The sequence below is a fragment of the Falco cherrug genome, chromosome 5 (assembly GCF_023634085.1).
Source record: "Falco cherrug isolate bFalChe1 chromosome 5, bFalChe1.pri, whole genome shotgun sequence".
In the NCBI taxonomy this organism is placed as follows: domain Eukaryota; kingdom Metazoa; phylum Chordata; class Aves; order Falconiformes; family Falconidae; genus Falco; species Falco cherrug.
Genome location: NC_073701.1, coordinates 63,000,864 through 63,023,957, shown reverse-complemented (window position 1 = coordinate 63,023,957; position 23,094 = coordinate 63,000,864). Strand labels below are relative to the sequence as shown.

The 23,094-nt window shown below is 46.2% G+C and overlaps 1 protein-coding gene across 2 annotated transcripts in view; it reads right to left on the bottom strand.

Annotated features, from left to right (window-relative positions):
- Positions 1-23,094, bottom strand: part of PLXNA4 (plexin A4) — a 455,375-nt gene that overhangs the window by 14,142 nt on the left and 418,139 nt on the right. For both annotated transcript variants that reach the window (XM_005436737.3, XM_027801749.2), the window contains exons 25-29: positions 17,503-17,662; positions 10,979-11,082; positions 8,695-8,794; positions 6,116-6,306; positions 2,126-2,295 (exon numbers count right to left, since the gene is read on the bottom strand). In XM_005436737.3, the coding sequence (XP_005436794.1) occupies positions 2,126-2,295; positions 6,116-6,306; positions 8,695-8,794; positions 10,979-11,082; positions 17,503-17,662 (725 nt within the window). The remainder of the gene's footprint in view (positions 1-2,125; positions 2,296-6,115; positions 6,307-8,694; positions 8,795-10,978; positions 11,083-17,502; positions 17,663-23,094) is intronic.

The following is a 23,094-nucleotide window of genomic DNA, read 5'->3' as shown; positions in this document are numbered from 1 at the left end:
GTCATGCTCCATGGCTCAAGCCCAAGCCCACATATGATCCCAGCACAGTGGGCATGACACAGTTAGTATGTGACAGGAAAACCCCTGTTGCTTCAAGAAGAAAAACCTGGGAAACAAGTGTTGCAACGTTTGAAATGAAAATATACCTGCCCTAATGAAGGACGCAGTCCAAAGACCTTTTTTTGCCCCCTTTTCCTCAAAAGAGCTGTTCATTTGTATAAGATGCCTTGAGGTATCTACCTCCAGCCTTTGCCTCAAGGCTTTCTGTCAAGGTAAATGCATTCATGTGATGGCGGCCTAGGAGCTGTGTCACTGATCACGGAGTCAAACTCTTTGTCAGGTAGACCATTAAGTCTACCTTCAGTGTCTGCACCTTCCTAAGAGGAGGTTATTCTTCAGTTTAACAAATTCACCTGATGTTCAGAGTAAACTGCCCCATTCTTCAATTCTTTCCAGTTGCTCATTACCCCCATGTGTTCACAGCACCATCAAGGAAATCATCTCCAAGTCTGATACATGTCAGGTAACAGCATGCAGTTTGGCATGTTCTGACAGAGGATGACACCACATTTTCCTAAATCACTGTGTGTTCTCCTGAGCCGTCAAAATCAGAGAACAAATGTAAGGAAAGCCCCATGCAGGTGAACCTGTCGCCAAGGTCAGGAGAAGTGGGAAATGTTGGCAATGAGATGTGATGGAATTGAGGTGTGGGGGTGATAGCGGTGGTGGGATTTTTAGGCTGGGGATGGAGGTTAGGGGGAAACCTTTTAGGCTGGGGATGGAGGTTGAGGGAAAACTTTTTAGGCTGGGGGTGAGGGTTGATCTGTTGCAGGAATGAGGAGGATGAGTGAACTGTGCAAAACATCATCTGCAAGTGCTTGGACAGCAAACACAGCCACAGTGAGGATGAGCAGAGAGTGCATGTATGTGTGCCTGAGTGTGTGTATGGGTGTGGGAAGGGGCTGAGGGGGACAGTGTCCCTAGCTGGGAATAATGAAACCCGTGATGTGACTGAGTTAATTTAATCTGATTGAACAGATTTCTTCATACTGCCCCTTTTCTCACACAGGCACACACTCTGCCTTCCCCCCTCCCCCCTTAAATAAACCTCCTGCTCATTTAGTCTGAGTGGCTGCAATCAGCCTTAGATTAGTGCCGCAGATAATGTTAATAATATGCTAATGTTTCATTAGTTGAAAGCCTCTTTGGTGCATGGGGTTTCTTTTTTTATGTCACTGTGCTGTGACGATCTGCCATCAGCATGGATGGTAAAAGGAAAAAATGCATGAGCTGGGAGCCCCATGGCTCTCCTCTGCTGTTCCTTTTATAGTCCCTGTATTTGCACAGGAGAAGGGGAGGGAGCGATTCCCCACAGGACTCTTCCCAACAGGGAGACTCAGCAGAGAGGAGCCGCAGAGATCTTTTCTCTCCACCGATCCTGGCTTTTCTCCGCTGTCCCATTACATGTGTGAAGAGGGACTGCTGCCTGGCAGCTAGAGCAGGGGGCTGATGTCAGACTTTGTCACTCACTCTGAAGGAGGGTCACATCCAGCTCCAGACCCTTTAAGTACTTAATACCATTTGAGATGCTTTCCTGGACTCCAGTTGCCAGGCCAGGAGGGTACCACTGATCTCCTGTGGGTGCTGCACATCCCCTAAGGATGTCTGGGATACCTTAAAATAACGCAGATGGCACTAGATGTTTATGTGTGGGCAAACAAATGGGGCTCAAGCCCACCTCTGACTACAGTGGGAAATCAAACACCCAGCCTAGATGAAGGCAGTGGTGCTGAATCCTCTCCCATGCCTCCCTAGATATTCCTGTGGGCCCGGACACTGCAGCAATTAAACATTTCACCATTTTTCCTCATGAGGTCCCTCAGAAACACTGCCAGCCTCACATAATACAGGGCGAACTGGGACCTGCTTAGCCAAAGCACTCCATCCTTGAGAGCATCTTTTAGATTCTTGGATCTTCTGACTTCCCCATCAGGTTGGGAAGACTGAACCTGGTACTCTGAACCCCACAGCAAGCTCCTCAGCTCCCCCAGAAGCCAGATACCGAATGACATGTCCCCCTACCCTCCTTCCAGTCTGAGACGTGGTATGGGACTGTCTCACTCACCAATTGCTCTTCCAGGTGTGCCGCACGTGGGGGTCATGGATGTTGTGCTTGTCAGCCTGCTCATCCAGGAAATCAAACATGTATTTGATAGCCAGGGGAAGTGCACTGCCACGGTGAGCAGTGCTGAAGATGGTCTCAAAGAGGTCGTCTACAAATTTCTGGAGGGTGCCCTGTTGGGAGAAGGAAGGAAAGAAGAATGTGAGATACCAAATGGGAGAAGGATGTTAAATTATTGTACCCCACTGAAAACAGGGTATGTCTGTGGATCAGGCCGAGAAAGTATGGTTGAAAAGTGGGAGCCATCTGATATTTGCTAAATGTGACGTGAGCTGGAAATTTCAATACAGATGTCTTTAAGCAGGCACGTGCATCCTCACAATATCTGCTACATCTGCTTAGCAGACAGATGTAGTAGGTCAAGGCACTGCCTGTCCTCTCTGCTGCTAGCACTCCTTGCCATGGAGGGTGGCTGAGCTGTGGTGGGACACCTTGCCCCAACTCAGGTATATGGTGATGGTAAAGCTCTGATCTGTTTCCACTAAGATTCCTCTCCTCTGCATCCTATCCTCAACTGCTTTAGTACATGCATGAGGCAAAAACTAGCCATATTCTACGCTGGCTTTCATCCAGGGCCAATTCTTGAGACGGTAATAGAATTCAGGTGACTATAAAGCAGAGCAGAAGGTGTCACTGGGACAAATGGGACAAGAGTGCCTTAAGAGAGACGGCTGTTTAAGATGTGTGAGTAGCATAATAAATAGCACAAACTTCATCTTAATCCCCAAGTGGCCTGCTCATTTTTTACTACCCGTTGGCACAGGATTGAGGCAAACCTTAGAAGCAATGCATGGATGTGTCATGTATTGCTCTGCAGACCTCAGTAATGTCCACTGCAGAGGTCTTCTTATGTTACTCTGGGAGGAGAAACCCAGATCCTGTGGTTGGAAAACCACCCTGGACAAGCCAGTGAGGACAGTTGACCTTTAGCAAGAAGGTGGAGCTGGAATATCAGAGGGTGACCAGGCCTGGAAAAGGGGGCAGCTGAGGAGCTGAGATAACCAGATGAGCTGCAGGCTGGGTTTGGAGGGGAACCATGCAAGGCACGCTTTCCCTGCTGCATTGGGAGGTCTAGCCCATGTCTGAACATCTGCTCTGTTATCAAAGTTCATAAGCATTTATATGTGAACAAACCATGTGGTTGCTAAAATAACCAAAAAGCAATCAGATCTCCAGCAAATCTCCAAAATTTTCCTCTTCTGACAAATCAAACCCTCCCCCTTCTCTGCAGATCCAGGCAAGAAATTCTTCTTACTAAAAACAAAGCACCAGGTGCCACCATGGTGGCTCTAGTTTACATAGCACTAACAAATTCTTAATTAGAAAGCTGGTGTCTCTTGCTGATTCACCACTTGATTTATTCTTTGGGAAACAGAGGCACCTTTTGCTTGTGTGAACTCCTACAGGGTGAATAAAGCCCTGCAGCACATGTCTGACTCAGAAAGGGCCCCTGAGGGGAAATCTTGTTGGTCTGACATGGAAGAGTTGCCCTCAGGTTCAGTTTCTGGAGGGAATTAGTTCTCTACACATTCACCCACACAAACACAAAGAAAACCTCTAAGGCTTTTAGGCAAGAGACTCTAGGTCTCAGAGGTCAGGGATTTACCAGAATAAAAATCATTGTCAGTTTAACTAAGTATTCCCTGGGATTGTATTACCAGCAATTGCACTCTCTCCTCTTTCCCTCCCTCAAATGGTCAGGACGAGAAAAGAAAATTGCTCAGCCCAAGAGAGGAATCAGTAACTCCCCAGCCTTTCTACTCTCTCTGTTACTGTGTAAGTTTTGCAGCTGCTTTCCTGCTACCTCTACAAAAAACAAAACCAAAACCAAACAAAAAAAACCCAAAAAAAACCCCTCCCCCCCCCCAAAAAAAAAACCCACCAAAAAACCCCCACAAAACCCAGCCACAAAAAACCACCTCCCCCCAAAAAAACAAACAAACAAAAAAACCCCAAGTGCTGAGTTTGTGATCCGTAACAGAGAGCGATTCAGTGGTGGGGTAGGGGACGTATCCCCAGACAGTGTAAATCAGCACTGGTCCAATGCTTGCTGATTTATACCAGCTGGGGCCCAAGCCCTGGGGAGCATCATTTTCTTTTTACATTGTGTGACCCATAAAAGCATCTTGATGCCAGGGAGATGAGCATGTACCAGGGGCTAAAGACAAAGCCACTTTATCTCCAACTCCCACTGCAACATAGACAGCCTGAGTGAGGCTGCAGGGAGAGTCAGACATCAGAAGCAAAATGAATTCAAGAACAAATGTGCAGGTAAAACTGTATGGTAGGACTTAAGCATGTGATGGAGACCTGTCCGATGAGCAAAGTCAGACAGCGTTTGCATGAAGACATGGAATTGTGTTTGTGCCTATTAACACCCTTACAAGAAATTATAATAGTCAAAAGTTCAGAGAAGGGAGGAAAATTGGGCTGTTTGATCACTGCTTGGTTTAACCCTGCTCAGAAAGGGGTGAGATAGCGCTGTGATTAGCCACACCTGAGCCACAACTACCCTGCAGTTTCCACTTCTGGGATGCATTGAAATAACTCATGTTAGAGAGGTTCGGGTGCAGAGGTGCTCTGTACTGCAAGAGGACAGCAGAAGTGCACAGGGAGCCTATCTCTGATTATACTGCCTTTCTCCCCACCTGCCCTAGCCCCTGTGGGGTGCAAAAGAAGTTGCAGTCTCTTCATTAATGCAGACTTCTCCAAGGAGACCACCATCCACAGGGTGGAAGAGGAAATAAACGTAAACTCAGACAACTGCTTTTGCCCACACTCCTGTAGAACCTTTAGAAGCAAGTCAGGTGGAGGATAGTCTCAGTCGGAGATGAAAGAAGGTGAAGGGCTTGAGATCTTTTGCCAACCCCAGAGAGAGCCAGCTGCAGCAAGAACCAGCCATCCCCTTTGCACGGAAGGGACAGCATAGTGCGGAGTGGCAGCGAGTTCTTTCTGTGCAGACAGTGGCAATTAAACCACTTTCTGTGGCTGCCCCAGAGCCAAAATCCACTGCAATTAGTTATTGTAGTTGCAGCTTAAGTAATCTCCAGTTGTGCAAGTGTCCTCCTCATGATGCTGTATCCCCAGTTACGCTAAACACTCACATACTGCCCCACTACAGAAGTCCTGCAGGCTCTGGCAGGCACCCTTGTAGGAGGCTGCCTTCCAGCATGTTGGGGAATATGGATTGAGCAGATGGGATCTTACCAACTTCCTAAGACAGTCTTTGCCCTCTCTGCAGAGACTTGCCATGGACCATGATGTCTGAGATAGGACATGATGTGTGAGATGTGCCTGGAGATTCAGCTCAGGATGTCCCTGCTCTGCCCCAACCTGACTTATTCTGTATTTTCTCTTCGGAGACCCTGGGCTTTCTATGTCTCAGAGGGGATGAACATCTAACTCTGCTTTCTCTTCTTGGAGCTGCCTACGTATTAGCTACACCACAGCCAACCCCCTGGCAAGTCATCAGCACAAGAACCTTTATGGGCCCAGGGGAAAGGTAGAACACATAATCACAGGTTTGTGGCATAGGACCCCATTTCAGACTGTGAGGTGTGACACATCCTTGGAAGCTGATCCAAGCACATTTTCTCCCTGGGTCTTCATCTGCTCAATTTTGGTACAAACAACAAGCCGGTGTAATTGACAACCCCAGCACCTACCCCTGTGCTGACTTTCTCCAACACTCCCATCGCCCCGAGTTCTTTACTCCTCATTGCTCTCCAATATCCCTTTTCTGACTGCTTTCTAAATTCAGGCTCCTTCCTTACAATGTTTGGAACTCCTTTTGCTTTATTTTCCTTCTGCTCTTCTTGCTTTACCCCTCTTTGGCATCCTTTGAGCAGTCTCTAATTTCTTGTAGGCAAGAAGCTCTAACGCAGCCTTTAAAAAAAAATATTTTTCACTCTCTTCCCCACCCCCACCATGTACCTTGGTGGCAAGTAGTCTTGTCAGGTAGATCTCAGAAACCATCTTGCTGCCCCGGTCACCCTCTTTTTGGTCACCATGCTCATGGTTCTTCACCAAGTGCCACATCTTGACTCCACTTTCAAGGTCAGGAGTGATCATGGGAGTGCGGGAACGGAGGCTGTCTGGGCTGCCTGTGTAACGGATCATGTTTTCTGCAAAGAGAGATGCATGTGTCTCAGCCCTAGTAGCACTTGTATTGGGATCAACAGGTTTCATCAAGGAAATATGCTAATGACATGCCACCTAATAGAAGATTTTTTTCAGAAAGGCAAGAAGAAGACCTCTTCTGTCTGGGTGCGATAGCAGGTACCTCTCCCATTCGGTACATGGAAAGGATGCTCATACAGATTCTGGTGTGGGCTGCTGAGACAATCACAGCTGGTGAGTTCACCCTGGAGAGACATTAGTTTGGGTCTCCAAACTGGGAAGGTTGTAGTAGTGCTGTAACGTCCCTGCTCCCACAAGCTCCGTGTTTCCATATTAGTATTAAATAAATTTCCATCAACTAACTTGTAATGTTAGGCAACACAGGTATATCTCCTGGTGAAATTACAAGGCAAGATGGAGAAGCCCCCAAATGAGCTGGATGGGCCAGGCCTTATTATCAAAGCATCACCTAATGACCGAGTGATTAGCTCAGCAAAGACAAGGGTTGTCAGCCAAGCCAGACATGACATCAATGTCTGCACTATTAAATTAGAGCCTCAAACACTGACTTTCAGTTGCCTGTGCTCTTTACCTCTTATCACAATCCCTGGCAAAGCTTTGGCCTGGGACAACTGGCACTGTCAGTGTCAGACACTGCCCAGGACTCGTTCAGGGGAGAGTACCAACTACTCATGGTAACCAGCACGGCTAAGTACAACTTGTTTTACCTACATGGTTGTTAGTCGTACCATGTCATGCTGCTTGGCATTATGGCCAGCAAACAGGCCACGGCCTGTTTGCATAGTAATATTGATGCAGCTAACGTGACCTCTTGTCTAGCTCCCCATCCCCAGACTCAGGAGGAGCTGCCTCCTCTTCCCCCTTTGGCATCAAAGCAATCCAATAACTCCTGCCCAGCCATCCTCTTCACTCCCTGCTCCAAAATCTTGTGTTGACCAAAAATAAACCAGAACCCCAGGTGGGCCTGCAGAAATTTCCTCTCCCAGGACACCTTTAGCCTCCAAATTTTACCTCTTGAGTGTAGGCATGAGGCATTCCCCTCTCCCTGACCTTCCAGCAATGCTGCAGAGTCTTTTCCGACCATAATTAACACAAGAGAGTTGCACCTTTCTGTAGCAAGATCTGAATCAGCCTCATTAATGCATTACCAATCCCTACATCATAATTATCAGATGGAATATCCTTTTTCTCTCTGGATGCTGTTTTCTTAATTGCAATTAACAATCACTTCTGACCCACCATATCTTCTCACCCTGCATTCTTCCCCACTCCCTCCTCCTGAAAAAGCAAATAGCAAAAGAATTAAAGAAATCCAACAGAAATTAACCCCTCTGAAGTCTTCCTTTTCAAAGGTCACTGTGTCTTTCAGTAATTGCAACAACATGGCAAAGAGGATGAATATTAATAAGGTGTGCTGGATTGCTTATGTCCTTGGAGAAAGAGGAAGGGGACTCCTCTGGACACTGAGGAGGTTTACTTTCCCTCAAGCTAAAAGGAGTAAGAAGAACTGGAGATGCTTTCATAAATTAAAAAAAATAATAATAATAAACTGATCTGGCAGTTGCATCCAGGTTGGAGGGTGGTTTTCAGCACTCTGCACACTGGAGATGCTTTGCCTTGCCATCCACCATCATCATAGTGAGACATGTCCTGGGCTGCAATTCTGGTGCAGGGGAGAGAGGTCTGTGTTGGTGTGAGAGACTCAGGAGGTCTCTGTTTGTCTCTACAGAAGACTTTCCACCTGGTCTCTATTTCACAGCTGTCTCATTCTCAGTTGTCTCATGGGTAGAGCGGGAACAACAATCCACTGCCTTGAGATATACTGATACAAGACCTCAGTAAGCCATTTTTTTTTTATTATTGCAGGTGCAAATTCCCTTGGGATAATAAGATAGCTGGGTGGGACATACAACACCCACACTGGGATATATCTGTAGACAGGTCTATACCCTGTGTAGGTTATGGTTGCTCATCTGTGCCACAGATTCTCCTTCACAAAAGACCATGCTGCAAGGACTTTGACCGCCAGAATGACTCAGCTCATACAGTGTGCAGTGCTTCTCGCTTGCCTCTCCCTATGCAAACTCTAAGAGCAAGACTGAGAGATTGAAAATGCAGGCAGCTAATTATATATGCTCCTCCTTTTATTAATGAGGGAGGAGAAGCACTTCCTAAGAGCAATCCAACCAGCTTGGACCAGGTGCCAAAGTTTTAGATGAATAAATCCTCTCCTGCCATCCCTCAAGCAATCTTATCAACTAGTCATCTGCCTATCATTCTGTCTGCTGGTGCTCAGTGTCTTGTAATCACCATGATGTTTGGGATCTCTTCTCTGGTGCTCTCTCAATCCATATCAGCACACAAATCCTTACCATACTTGCTGGCTGATGTCCGGGAGACAGTGGAGTTGTTGACTGCATTGTAGGCAGTGACTTGCTTGGAGACTAAAGCTACCACAGATCCATCTGGCACCTGTAAAGAAAAAGGGACTTCGTCAATAAGCTTCTGAAGACTGGCTGAGGAGCATTCCAAGGACAGCAGACATTCAAGCAGCAGAAGCTGAGCCATAAACCAGTGCCACTGTAGATAGGACAGTAGTTTTGGCCCAAAGCTTCAAATACTTTCTTCCGTGTGTCTATTAACAAAAAAAAAAGGGACAAAATCTCCTGTTACACTGCTGGAAGCTTGCACTTGGGCAATAGCACAACTGACGATAAAGCAGGCTCCGCTCCACTGAGGTCCTGATTCCAAGTTCAGTGACAATGACGCAAGTCTATGCACTAACCTTACTAAAGCTGACAGCACATTCTTCCCAAAGAAGCTCTTATGCAGAAAAGGAGTGTGAGAAGAAGAAAATAATCTGAGCTATTTCAAACACCAAGGGTGGGCTGTCCCATAAGGATGATAAAACTGATGTGAAATCCTCTATCCCTTCCACCTCAATTGCAGATGATATCTAGGTACCTAGCTCAGAAATGGGTACCTCCATTTCCCACTTTGATCGTGTCAACCTCTCCATGTACAGCCTCCCCCTTCCACGTTACAAATGTACTGCTGGGCTGAAGTGACTACCACAACTTCTTTCTCTTTGCCGTGTCAGAGGGTCTCAGAGAGGTGAAAGCAGCAGGTTTGGGGTGGCTGTGTTCCAGGATGTCATAGGACAGTGTTTCAAAAGACAACAGAACTTTCTGAAATAAGCCAGATTTTCCATAACTACAACAAGGCGATTCATGTGGGTCCCATATTAGAAATGTTAACAAGCCAGTGGCTCAGAGGAGCCATATCATGGATATCTGTGATAAATAAGACACCATAAAAAGGAGATCGGTGAAAAAAAATCCTGCTAACGTCTAACTCTTGTGTGTAATTAGCACTTGCATAGAGTTTTTCATCTTCAAAGCACTGCAGAGGCTAATTAAATAGCCCCTCAGCAATCATGGAAGGCAGTTATTGGCTCTTTATAGTTTTAGCCCCAGAGTACAGAAGGGGAAACTGAGGCAAAAGGACTATCAGTGTCTGTCCCAGCATGTTCCATGTCTGCCCTCAGGACAGTCAGGGTAAATGGTGTAAAGCTCAGCATCCTGGCAGCTGAGGACCTGTTCTGCCCCAGCTAATCCATATAGCTAGGAGCTTGTTGCCTGAAGCAAACAACTGGAAAAAAACACAGAAGTGAAATAAAATTATGCCTGTGGTTTATTGGTGAAATAAAATTGAAAATGTCCCCACTCCTCTTGAAAAAAAGTATTCTGGAGTCAGCCAGCAATGCTTCAGTCAATCCGAAGTGAAAAGTTTTGTTTCCTTTTCAAATTATTGCTTGCTGTCTCCTCAGGTCAGCTCTTAAATAAATAAAAAAACCAACAAACAAAACCAAACCAAAACCACAGAAATCTTGTTATGAAATGTAGACTGCTGAGGTGTGATTGAGGAAACAACAAAATTGTTAGCATTGGATTAAACTTAATGAGGTGCTTTTTTTGGCAAGAGGTGAAGGAGTGAGGGAGCTTTTGACCAAAGCTCAATTTTTCATTAAATCTGCTACTTGTGTAAGATATTTTTGGACATCTTTAGCACTCTCTTATGGACCTCAAGGACATGCGGAGATAAAGGGAAGCCCTGTCCCAAAGCGTGTGACATGGATCAGGACAGGGGTTGAAAACAAGTGTTCCTAGGTCAGTGACAACCCCACTGCACTATGGTCTTCAGTCACGCTGCTTTCCTCCTCCTTCTTCCTGACACCAAACGTTCTTCCCTTCCATTTTTCTCTCTTCCATCCTTCTGAACTCTCCTAGCATCACAAGGCCATTGATGCACAGGAAAAAGGGGCACGGAAAGGCTTGCTTTCTGTTTGTCTACATGAGAAAGGTTAACTCGTGTTGTCCTCATGTCCATATCTCCTCTTCACATCCTTCACTCACCAGGGATGCCTCTCCTTTGAGAGAGATGGAGGATTTTTTCTTCCCTTGGCTTAATCTCTGGTGTTGTGCAGGGTAAGTACTACAAGAACAGTGGAACAGGATGGATGTACTCAACACAGGCGCTCTGCCCAGTTATTGCCCACTCAACTATTGTTTACCTTGTGTCTTAGAGAATAACACTTTGCCCTTCTTGCTGTTTTCTTAGCTGATCTACCTTCTACCCATCCTCTCACACAGTTACCTGATAGTGTGCCAGCGTGTTGAGTCTCTTCCAGTCATTCTCTATCTTGGTTGTGATGTCTTCATCCTGAAGGATCATCCTTGCCCCGCTTGCTTGCCGCCACTCTGCAAGAACAGGGACATTGAACTCTGATGTGCAGAGCCTCTGATAGGGGATACAGCCCAGTAATCCCTGTGCCCATAACTCTTGTAGTCACACATGTGAAGGCTGCATCCATGTAGCAGCACATCAGTCATTGCCTTTACCCACTGTCAGATGCCTCTAACCACGCACAACATACGAACGCACAAATGTCCAGAGCCCTCTTTCCAGAGGGAAAGAGAAGGCAGATAAACCATTAAAAGTTCAGAGAGACGGTTCAGGAAAGTATGCAAAAATCATAGCCATATGGCAATGTTCAAAGTCACGTCACAGATTATCCAGACTGGTTTCTCTACCCTTGATAAAATGATATTGCGATCACAAAACCACTTCTCCACAGGGAACACCCACTCCTTGAAAGAGTGATGCCACACAGAGGTCAGAACCTAGAGCAGTTGCTTAGGGAGATGAGAGATCCAAGGCTAGGGCACAGAGAGGGCTCCCCTGGGCAAAGCAGTGTCTTGCTCAGCTCTCAGTTCATCTCCATTAGTGCTCACACAACACTTCTTGCTACTGGAATCCAGAAGTGCTGGAGAGCAGGAAGCCTTTGGCTTCAGGCACAGTAGAGGGACAATGGAGAAGAGAGCCTGAGATGGAACAAAGACCCTGCTCCACGGAGCATGTAATCTCTACCAGCCTTCAGCAGCATACCTGTGGGAAGAAGGGCTCCAGTTTCTGACCACATCCAGTTCTCCAGCCTCCACCCTGAAATAATGAATGCTTCTTTCCTTCTGCAGCACTGGAGCGCCCTGTCACTTCCCAGGGTACCACCTTTTGTTCAAATCTTGAAGGATGCTCCATGTGGAGGAGCACTGAGGACTCACACACTTGTGTATAGACAAGGAACACATAAACACAGCCAAAAGGAAAGAAATGTAGTATCACTGGTGACAATAGGGAAAGCTGTGCTTTAACCACAGACAACCTGGACCATCCAAAGCTATCTTTCTGGTTGTCGTGTCTCAGTCACAGTGACCTAGCCACACAGAGTTTAGCCAGAGTCAAAGCAGAAAGTCTATTCATTTGCAGGAGTTAATTAAAATGAACTCTTGGATATGGAGACATCACCTGCCACCCCTGCTTATTTCTCCTAATATAAAAATGCAAGGACTGTTGCAAATTTCTTTTGGTTTCAGCAGTATTCTTATCACATAATTAAAATGTATTGGGGAAGCTCCCCTTGCCTTTATTATTCATTTAAATTAGCACAAAGAGGTCAGCTGCTGTGTTTATTGCTGGGTGTTACTTTGGCTGGAGATACTCAGAGAGTAAGCAAAGGTCATGTTGGCTAAGCACTGATCCTGCAGTGCCCTTCATTTACTCCAGTGCCTTAGATCCTCACCTGTATTACCTTTGTGATATCCAAGGATGATGCTTTCTGTTCATTCCCAGCTGGACTGGATTCCATGAAGGTAACTGGTCTCAGACATTGCCTCAAAGAGCACAAAATGTTGAAATTTGGGCTGTGCTGGGAAATTGTGCTCTTGCTAAGTGCCCCACAGAATGCCAAAGCCAACTCTACTGTCACAGTGTGTCCCTTATGTGCCTTCCTTATGGTCCCTTGGGGACGGTGTCTCTTTGATGTCTATCCTTCAGGGCTCTGCATGTTGCTGTCATCCTCCTCTCTCCTCACTCATCTTTGGGGAGAGACACACACTCATGTAGTGTTTCAGGGAGGCGGTGCAGAGGTTCTCAGTGTTGCACTTGGCTCTGCCATGAGTTTTCCTCATCCTGTGCTTTATTTGTATTCAAGGCTGGACAAGCTCCTCATAGCAGAAGAAGCTTTCCCTCTGCTCCAGGGGAGCTGGAGGCATGGTAGGATGTCCCCCCAAGCCCTTTGTGCTCCTGCAGGGAGACAGAGGATTGCCAAGGCCTTCCCCTTGGCCTTCCTGCAGAAAGGGGCCATGCGAGGAAGAGGAAGGACTAGTCTGACTCCACACAAGAGCTACTTTCCTGAGCAAGACAAGGAGAAAAACACCCTGCAGAGCTTCAGTTTTGCAGCCCATTTGCACTGACCAAATACAAATTGCTACATCATGCATCTGAGGAAAGACAGGGAAAGGTCCCCCAGCTATGGTCCCCCAACTCTTCCTAGTTTCACAGGAGCACTCCACACTTCCCTTCTCCATGAGTGCCAGCTGGCAGCTCAGTGGTCTTGCAAGGAAAGGCAATGGCTGGGAGCAAGGGAATGGGAAGGAAGGGTGCAAAGGAGGAGAAGGTGACCCTGACATCTGTATTCACAGCACTAAGTGAAAACTGTTAGCTTTTTCCTCGCTGGCAGCACCCTGTCCCCTCTCTCATCAGATCTGCGCACTCCTCTGCGAGCTGGCACAAAGGAGAGACATACTCCAATCCAATTTGTTACACTTCCACCTTCCAGAGAAAGGGGGAGGGAGGTAAAAAAATCCCATTATCTTTATCAAGCCTTCCAATCAGGAGCAGCGGTAAATGCAAACTCAGGAGACAGCTGCTGTGAAGCTTTTATATTTCATTCAGCAGATAGTGTATCTTTTTATTGCACGCAGGAATTACTTCTTTTTTCTTTTTTTTTTTCTTTTCTTTTTTTTTCTTTTTTTTTTTTTTTTTAAGAAACAACCTTTCTATTCAACTTGACTCGGAAAAAGGAATTCCAGGAGCCTTTGATAAAAAGCTGCTTCTCTGAGCTGTAGCAATGCCTGGCTAGGGAATGACTGTGGGGAGATGGGGACATGTCTTCCTGCACCTCAAATACGTTAGAAAACGTTACACCCTCAAGACGCCCATTGAACAAAGGAGAAAAGTGTAACAGAGAGAATATTTTTCAGGGGTAATTGAAATACCCAGGTGGATGAATATGTGCCAGCTCACTCCAAGTGCCTTCATTTGAGCTAGTCATCATCAGTTACAGCATCCTTTACAGGCATTTCTACGTCATAATGCACACAATCCATTTCAGCCAACTGCTCATGCCATATACTGTGCTTCCTACTCCTTTCCTAAACACCCAAAGTCTCCCGTGAAGGGCTGTGAAATGGTTTGTGGCTGACTTTGCACAGCAATGGCGTGTGGAACAAAAGCATGTGGCTTACCCAAGCTTGATCCCTATTTCATGACCACTTGTGCTTGTGGAGGATTAGCTTGAAGAGCTGGGGAGGGGTGCCTTTAGTCTTTTAAGTATTTTTTCACTTCCCAGCAATTTCCACGTGAGAGACAGATTGGCATGGAAACAGGGGAATAAACTTTGTCTGTATGCTGCAGGCACCAGTACAGCCAGGTGGGTAAGAAACAAAAATGGGTAAACGTCTAGTATGTGATGATCTCTAGGAAGAGAGGAGAAACTCAGCTCTGTTTCTGGGGTGGAGAAAGGACTGCCATGGCTGGGGGAAAAAATGTTTGTATCAGAACACATAGATGGAAGATGCCTGTGGAACATTTCATCCTGTATATGGAAGCTGCCTGCCTCACTGTATATATACTAGAGTTAGACCCAGTTTAAATGCCTCCTAAAGGCTGAACCTCGCATCCCAGCACCGCACCACACGGAGGCAGTGAAAGCTGGCCTGACACGGCTCACAGGAGCCTAAGGCAGCATCACCGAGTGGAAGACAGTCAGCCTAGCAGCTCCCATCACCTCAGCCGTCCCTTTCAAAAAGCAACTGAAACACGGGGAAGAGTGAATGCCTCAGCATGAAGCCAAATTCCTGGTTTGTGATCCTCACACCATAATGCTTTCCCAAAGGTGGGGTATTTTATTTATGGTGAGGGCTTTAAAAAGTAGTAATAACAAAAATAGCCACTGTAGAAAGAAGCCTTTACTCAGGGGGCTGCAATTTGGGCTTTGGACTAAAATGTAACCTCAGGGTGTCCAAAATAAGTGCTTTCAGCTGACAACCCCCTCCATGAGTTGTCTGGGTAACTGCCAAACATTATGACATTTGCGACACATACAAGTCACTCTGCCTGCAGCTACCCTGCATTTAACAACTCAAAACAACTCATTAGCTTGTTTGCTTTCTTCCGTGTGAGCAATCTGGCCTTAGCATAGACAGAAAGCCCAGAAAATTTTAATGGTAATAGAAAATGGTGTTGTTGTTTAGAAAACCATTGATTTCAAGGCCATATTACAGTCATCTGCTCTGACCTACTGTTTAGCATGGACTGGCAGGGCTGATTCAGCTGCCTTTGCAGTTCTGAGGATTCAGCCTGGGGCTGAGAGCTCTGTGCTTCTTCCTAATGGCCAGCAGTGCTTTCTGCTCTCCTCTTGCTGCCTTCACTGTCGCGGAGGGATGCCAGGTGCCAACAAACATCTTTTCCTGCATAGAGGCTGGGCTGGAGCTGTGGCTGGACGTGCATAACCTCTTTTTCCTGCTTTACCCATGCCAGCCCTGCTCCTCCCACCTTGTTAGCTGCTGTGCTAAAGGATCCTGCAACTATATCACTGCTGGCAACACTCTTCTACTAGATGAGGGGGTGTGTGTGTTTTGTTTTGGGTATTTTTTCCCCAACTGCATCATCAACGCTATTGGGCAAACAGCTGCTCATTAAGCAGTCTCCTGTCAATATGGACAAGTCTGTCATCTGAGGGGTGCACATGCTCATAAAGACTTTCTGGAACTTGCTGGTCCTCAGCACTACTCAGCGGGCCACTATTTCTTAAAACAGCAAGAATCCTGGATGCAAAATTGTCAGTCTCCAGCTGGGACCCTGCACACACACACTTCGGTATCTGTCAGTTCTCAGAGCTATAACAAAATCTGTGGACTCTGGTTTATCCCTGGCATTTGCAACATGCAGGTGAAATTCCTGCCTCCCTTATGGATGCATAGTTCATCCCTACAGCAGAAGAAACCACTTTCCACTCACGCCCAGTCTGAGATCCAAACGTGATGGACTCTGTGGCCACCATCCAGTGCCAGACAGATCAGGAGATCTGGCTGTAAACCCCACTCCTCCGGTCTACTGTGCCCTGGCACCCTGCCCTGTGTGCCCCCATGCTTACACTAGCACTCACCATTCCCCTGCTGACTCAGAGCAGCTCCAGAATTATCTTTGGTCCTTTCTTGATGATTTATATGATCTCTTCTTTACCACTGCAGGTTTTGGCAGCTTGTTTCATTATTCTAACTGCCTTTCACGAGCAGGAATCTTGCTGCAATTTCTGTCAAGAATCCCCTCCTTCCCCAGACATATGCACACACATATAGACACTTAACTTTAATCCCTGACCTCTCATTCCTGCCTCCATTATTGCTGTGAATTGTTTCTTGGCATCAGTTCATCCCTTCTCCTTTTGGTTCCTCTTCTACTTTGCTGGGTTTTATAGACTCCATCATTTTCCACTCAAGTATCTTTCACTGAAGGTCACTGAGGGCAAATTCTGGCAGGTACAGCTACAATGCAGTCCCCAGTACCCTCCCCAGACATCTCAGCAATGCCCCAGGCATATTTTTCTACATTCTTTTGTAGTAACTTCCAGGTGCAATATCACATCTGCCTCTGGGCCCCAATTAAGGCTCACTCATTCCAGCATCGTTGCTCCAGATCTTGGGCAGAAATGGATTTTGGCCTCAGAGGCACCCCAGCACTGGGCTGTACAGCTCCCTGTGTGCCCCAGAGCTCAACAACACAACTGCCTAGAAATGCAAGTGAAGTTGGTGCTGCTCTTTCCACCCTCCGAGCAGAGCAATGCATGAAGAAGCAAACCACTGAGAAAAAAAAAAAAGCATGAATTCATAAACAGAAGGACTAATCTTTCCTTAAGACCTCCTAGTCCTCTGCAGAAAGGAAACCTCAGAGCAGCAGCTCCCAGCCCTGCTGTTGGTGATGGGGTGCTGGCTGGAGAAGGAAGCAGTCAGCGATGAGATAGATGCAGCCCACTGAACAGAGGATGCTTCATCCCCTTTCCTGTGCCTGGACAATGAGTAATTAGTACTGCATGGGCTGTGACTATCTCAGCAAGAAGATATATGTAATCCAAACCCTCACTACTCAGAGAAGAGCTAGGAATAAATCTCTGCAGCCTGAACATTGCTGACAACACCACCCTGGGCAGGGTTTTTTTCCAGGGGTCTTTGGCAGGGCAGCGAGGATAGCCCCAGCCATGCCTTTTCCATACCCTTATCCAAGTTGAATTCTGAGGGCAGAAAAGCAGGATGGCTACTGGCCTTTGTAAGTCCTCAGTGCCAAAGATTTCACAAGCCAGGAGCATAATGCATCAATTTAATTAGTCTCTTCTGCCCTCTCACCATTGCTGCTGCTCTGCCTGGCACAAGCACCAAAGGCACACTCAGTCTGGAGAGGTGGCACCTGCCCCAGCAAACAGTGTCTGGACTGAGTGTGGCTGTCTCCCATACCCCTCTCCCCCCTGCCCAGGGGCAGTCAGGGCCTGTTGTGCACTCACATACCCAAGTCCATATCAGCAGCTTTGGGCCGGTGAGAGCATGGTACGTTCTTGAAGATGGCATCGAGGATCTTCTCCTTGACCTGCGTGATGGTGTCACAGTTCAGGATCTTCACTGGGATCTCGGGGCTGTTCACGTTGTCGGGGTTCACACAGCTCAGGACCTGAGAGAGAAGCACCACACATTTCACAGCAGCACGGGTACCCTGTGCCTGCCCTTCCTGCAAGTCTCTGTGTCCTACAGCCAGAGGGATCTAGGGTGCAATAAGGGGAAAAAATGTGTACCGAGAGTATTCTCTCCTACAAGAGGGCACAGAGATATGGTTGCACACAGGAGGATGCCATGTACCCACGCTTGTGTTGCTCTCAACCCCTTACCTCTGCCTGTGTGCAGTGAACTAAAGGTAACTCAGCATCTGGCTCTCAGCTAAGTGCTGTGGGCTCCCAGATGTTGCAGACGGTGACTTAGGGCTGATGTGAAGTTTTTTTCTGAACCTGTGTCTCATGCCACTTATCTCTGTGAGAAGAAACTGCTGTACTTGTGGGAACAGTCCCTTAGATTTGAGCCTCATCCCCTGGACATCTTCGCTATACCTAATAACAGAAAGACCATGAATACCAGCTCAGGTTCTGGTGCTTGCAGTAAAAATGGCTTTGACTCAAATGGTACCAGACAATGGTCATTGACACAGTTTTCATAGAAACCATTAAAAATGCAACCAGTCCTAACCCTGGCTGGAGCTGAACCGATATCCCAAGGGCTCTCCAAAGCTTTTCTTGGGCTCTGACTCATTCCACACTCCCTAGAGAGCTGGTGAGGTGATGTAATTCAGTAGTGGCCTCCTTGTATTGCCAACTCACTTTGACAATTCAGGTAAAAGTGCTCTTCAATCTCTTGGCCTTAAGTTTGTACATCCTCTGCACAGCCACAGGACTGACCTACCCCCTTCTCAGAAGGATGTTATTAATTTGAAATGCAGGGCTTCTTAAAAAATGAAACACAAAACAACAACCACTTCTGCTTTCACATTTAGAATAAGAAAATTGACCCAACTAGAGAGGCCCCTTGTTTCTTAGAAGGAGATTATAATTTTCTCCAAAGACTCTGTCCAAAAGTAAATGCAAAGCATATGGGATGGTGAGGAAGTGGGGATACCTTAAACACATGCACACAGTGTTTAACAGCAATCTGCCTGCTAACTTTGGTCCATGTCTATGTTGAGCTTTCTGCTCTCTTCTGGTTACAGGAGTGTGAAGTCTATAAACTTTTATAAACTTAGCACACCTTTGCACTTGGAAGGAGTGTTCAGTGATGCTCCTGGCTATATTCAGTCATTAAATGTTTCTGCGCCACTTCTACAAGTGCAGACATGTTAGTTTTGGTGCCTCATGACCGATTCTACCTTGACAGTACATTCCCTTTCATGGCACGTAATGGGTACTGGACTCTCCATCACTTTCTGTCTTAACCTACTAAGATGCAGTGGGATCTCAAAGTGGCTTGAAACTGGGTGAAACCATATCAGCATAATTACATATTGGCTCACCAGGCTCCCTTTGGTGCTGTAATGCTCAACTGAGAGGGACTTGTGAAGACATTGCTTACAAAGAGCTCTGTGATCTTTCTGGATGAAAGGGGAGATGTAAATATGAGATATTGATTAGATCATAATGCTATTATTTATATGTCACTTCCAGCAGTATTGAAGAAGCATCAATTCAGATAATAATAACAGCACAGATTTACAGTTCTGTGGCATCTTTCATCTCAAAGGATCACAGAACTATGCATAAAAAGCACTGTTGAAATTCATCCAGTGTTGAGCTGATCTAGCCAGCTGCAGCCCTCTGGGGTTATGCCTGTTCCTTGCCTGCAGAAACCTCTTCCTCTGCAAACTCCTCAGGTATATCTAAAAAATAAACACCTGATTGCTGGGAGCCTCCATGGCGTTAGGTTTGTGGTTGGACTCAATGATCTTAAAGGTCTTTTCCAACCTAAATGATTACACACTTGTAGGGAAATGAAGCAGTGATGGCAGGTTACGACAGCTTTTTTGAGAGTGCTAGGGGGGTCACACGTGATTCTGGAGACCAAGACACTCTGCAGGTCTCTCTCAGTGATCCGAGCTCAGCTGAGATGAAATGAGCTGATGCCAGTCAGATCAAGCTCTGTGGTGTGATTCACATCTGATGCAAACACCTCAGGTTCAGTTCCGTTCCCTACATGAAGGCACTTAGTGGTCTTTAAAATAAGCTGGGCGACCCTACCAGGCCAACACCTGGTCCAGAAGACCCAATGTTTCCTGCAGGTGCTGACTAATGTCCATCACACCAGTACCCACCATGCAGTGTGGTACATCACCCAGCTGGAAGCTGGCAATGGTAATTTGCTCTTATAACTTGGTTGTCCCTGAATTTCACAGGGTGCCAGCTTTGGAAGGTGGCAGAAAAAAAATCTGCCTGAGTGAGCCATGATCATTCATGGCCTGACTACAGTAGTCCTTATTTTCCTCTTTTCCATCTCATTTGGAAGAACAAGGAGCAAGGGAGGCGACATTTCAAAGGGCTGTGTAGAGAGAACTTTGATCTTGGGGGTTTCAAGCATCGATAGGAGCAGCTGGTAGTAGCTGTAAATCCCTGAATCCCAGGGTGTTCAAGACAGTCAGGAGGCTCCTCACAACATTTTAGGTAATTCAGGCATTGCTTACAGAAACCAGCACCCTTCTCAGAACACAGTGTCTTTGACATACATGTCCCAGGTTTCACATCCACTCTCGGTTGGTGTTTTCCAGCTGTTCTCTTGTGAAGAGCTGAACTTTGTACAAAGACTTCAGGTTTGCAGGGTACATCCGTGTATTGCACACACTAAATGGCTAGGTTTTGGAGATTGTCACGGACCCGATGGAAGTCATCCTTACACCACAGGTTGAAAATCTCTCCTTCCCTTCCAACAGACTGAAGTTCCTCTCCTCATTCCTCATGCTCTACGCAATGAAGAGAGAGATTCCTACCACTTCTGAGGGAATCCTCCCAAAGTTTTCCTCTGTTGTGAGCCCAGGCTTCTATAGATTGTCCCTGGAAGGGGATGACTAGGAGAAAAAGAAAATCTAAGCATTGGCTTCATCGATTTAGCAGAGTTCAGATGCTTCAGCCTCAATGGAAGAGAAAGCTTTGCCCTGTGTTCCACCCAGAGCTGTTCTCATAACAACCAATGTAAGACAGAGATGCAATTCCATTGCTCCTGCAGTGCTGCTAAGCTATGTCAACACAATCTTTGATGTTAACTGGTGGGGAAGAGATCCCTGAGATGGCCTGTGTTGTATTCCTACGTGATTAGTCACTCTGAGAGAAGTTTTGTGATGCCGATATGAATGCATTCACTGTTACTCCATCACTCGACGGCTGCCTTTGAGCCTTGTGGGGCACAGCTGGCAAGGTGGATGGGGGGAGTCACTCAAGAAGATGCAAATGTTTTGCTGCTGAGAGGACACCAACACTTGGCACCACTGTTCTGTCATGCATTGAGGTCTGTGTCAGTATGGTATAAGGACGGTGCCAGTTATGGGGTCAACGTGAAAAGGACTGGGAGCAAGCAAGGCTCTCCTCTGTGAGCCCTGCTCTCCCACTGACTCTCTATGACCTTGGGGCATGTCATCTCAATGGATTTGTGTTTATTGACCTTTTCTGATATCCTTGGGCTTTTTTCGATTGCCAGCCCTTCCAGCCATGAGCTGTCTCTAAGTCTATACATACATTCAATGCTTAGCACAGCTAAGCCCTGATCTCCACTACAGATTACTGGCATTTAAATATTAAAGGCACAGTTTGTGATTACTCACATGGTCACCCTGGCTCTGAGTTCTCTGAGGTGATTGAGTGGTCTGCCTTGAGACCAAGACATCACTACAATTTCTGTCACAGGGACAGGCATCTTTCTCTCCTTTCTAGATTGGGCTAAGGAAGGTTCTAGGGGGCAGGCATACAGCAAGGCTTGGCAGCAAAAAAAGAGAAGGACCCGAAAAAAAGCCGAGCATAGGAGAGCTTTCTGATACCTTAGTAGTGGCTTCCTCCTTGCTACCAAAATTCCCTGAAAAGCCTTAACTAAAGTCAGCTGGAAGTATCTTTACCCATCTGGAATATGTTGTCAGGAGAGATGATCCAATGAGGCTCTCAGCACTGGAGCCACTGAGGTGTGCAGGGACCACACAGAGCATGCCACTGCTCAAGATGTACTGGGCAGCTCCTGCCTGCCACCCCCAAGCACTAATGAGCCAATACTCTTGGCAGCTTCTGACACACGTCGAGGCCTTTGCTCCCCTGCATTATTTGTATCAACAGAAATGAAGCTGATGCAGGAGATGGATGGTCTCTCATCTCCCAGTGACAGCAGAGCAGTGGCAGTAGGGAATGAGGTTTTCGCATTTGAACTCTTGTTTAGTGAATGGTTAAAAAATCATGGATTCTGGCAAAGGCAGATGGCAGTCAGCAGGGATGAGATCTTCCTGTCTCTCATAGATGGAATAATCTAGCTGGGTTTTTAATAACACTGCAGACCAGAGATGATGAGCACTGGCTGCTAGCGAAGACATTAACACAAGAGGGTGTTTCTCTGAGGTATACAGCTTGGGAGAAGGCCTACTGTTTAGCTGCAACACAATTATTCTAGCAAATCACATCTGTAACTAGCTTACTTTCTCCTGGACTGAAAAATCCCTTGTAAATACAGACATTGTTACAGACTGCAAAGACCCTGGGACACTGAGGGCTGCTGCCTTGGAGAACTGCAGGACATGGCAGACAGCAAATCTGAGCTATCTAGTTTGGACAAATCATATCAAAACAATCTAAATTTAGTTCATGAGGTGTGTATTATAAAATCAATAATTCCAAATGTCTGAATATGCTCCGTCTTCTTTTTTTCTTGCTGGATGAGTCAATTTCTCTGGATGTGCTTTTCACTCAAACTATATTTGAAACCATGTTTTAAAATAGTTGGTCTTGATTAATGAAGCCTAAAGAATAAATGCCTTTCAAAAGAACCCCCAGCCTTATCTTTCTGGAATAATGACAATAAAGAGCCTGTTTCAATGCATTCCGCTGCTGGAATTGTTATTTAACTCAGTCAGGAAGTCATCTAGCACTCATGAAACGTGACCAACCCAATGAATTCTAGACACACACACTGCAAACTCACAGTGGTGACCAGGTGTGTTTGGTAGAAAGCAGGAGACATTGAGGGAATTCCTGTATTACAAATACTGAACCAGTTCTTTCTTTATTCCATCGCTATATATTTTTAATAAAATATGACGGACTGCTTAAGGAAGGTAGAAAGACAAAATGAAACAGAAATAAAGAGAAACAGAAAGAAAGAACAATCCTATTCATAGTCTGCTTCTTCTTAATCTCCTTCACCAAAGCTGATCTCTGTAAATCTGCTGAGATTCCTATCAGGGTATATTTGTCTGCTCTTGAGATGTAAGAGGGAGAGCTGATTAACATCAAACGACACAAAGCGAATGGAGGACAGCTTTGTTCAGGCTGATGTATAATTACTACCCTTTGCTGGCTGCTTTATATCAAGCCTAAAAGGATC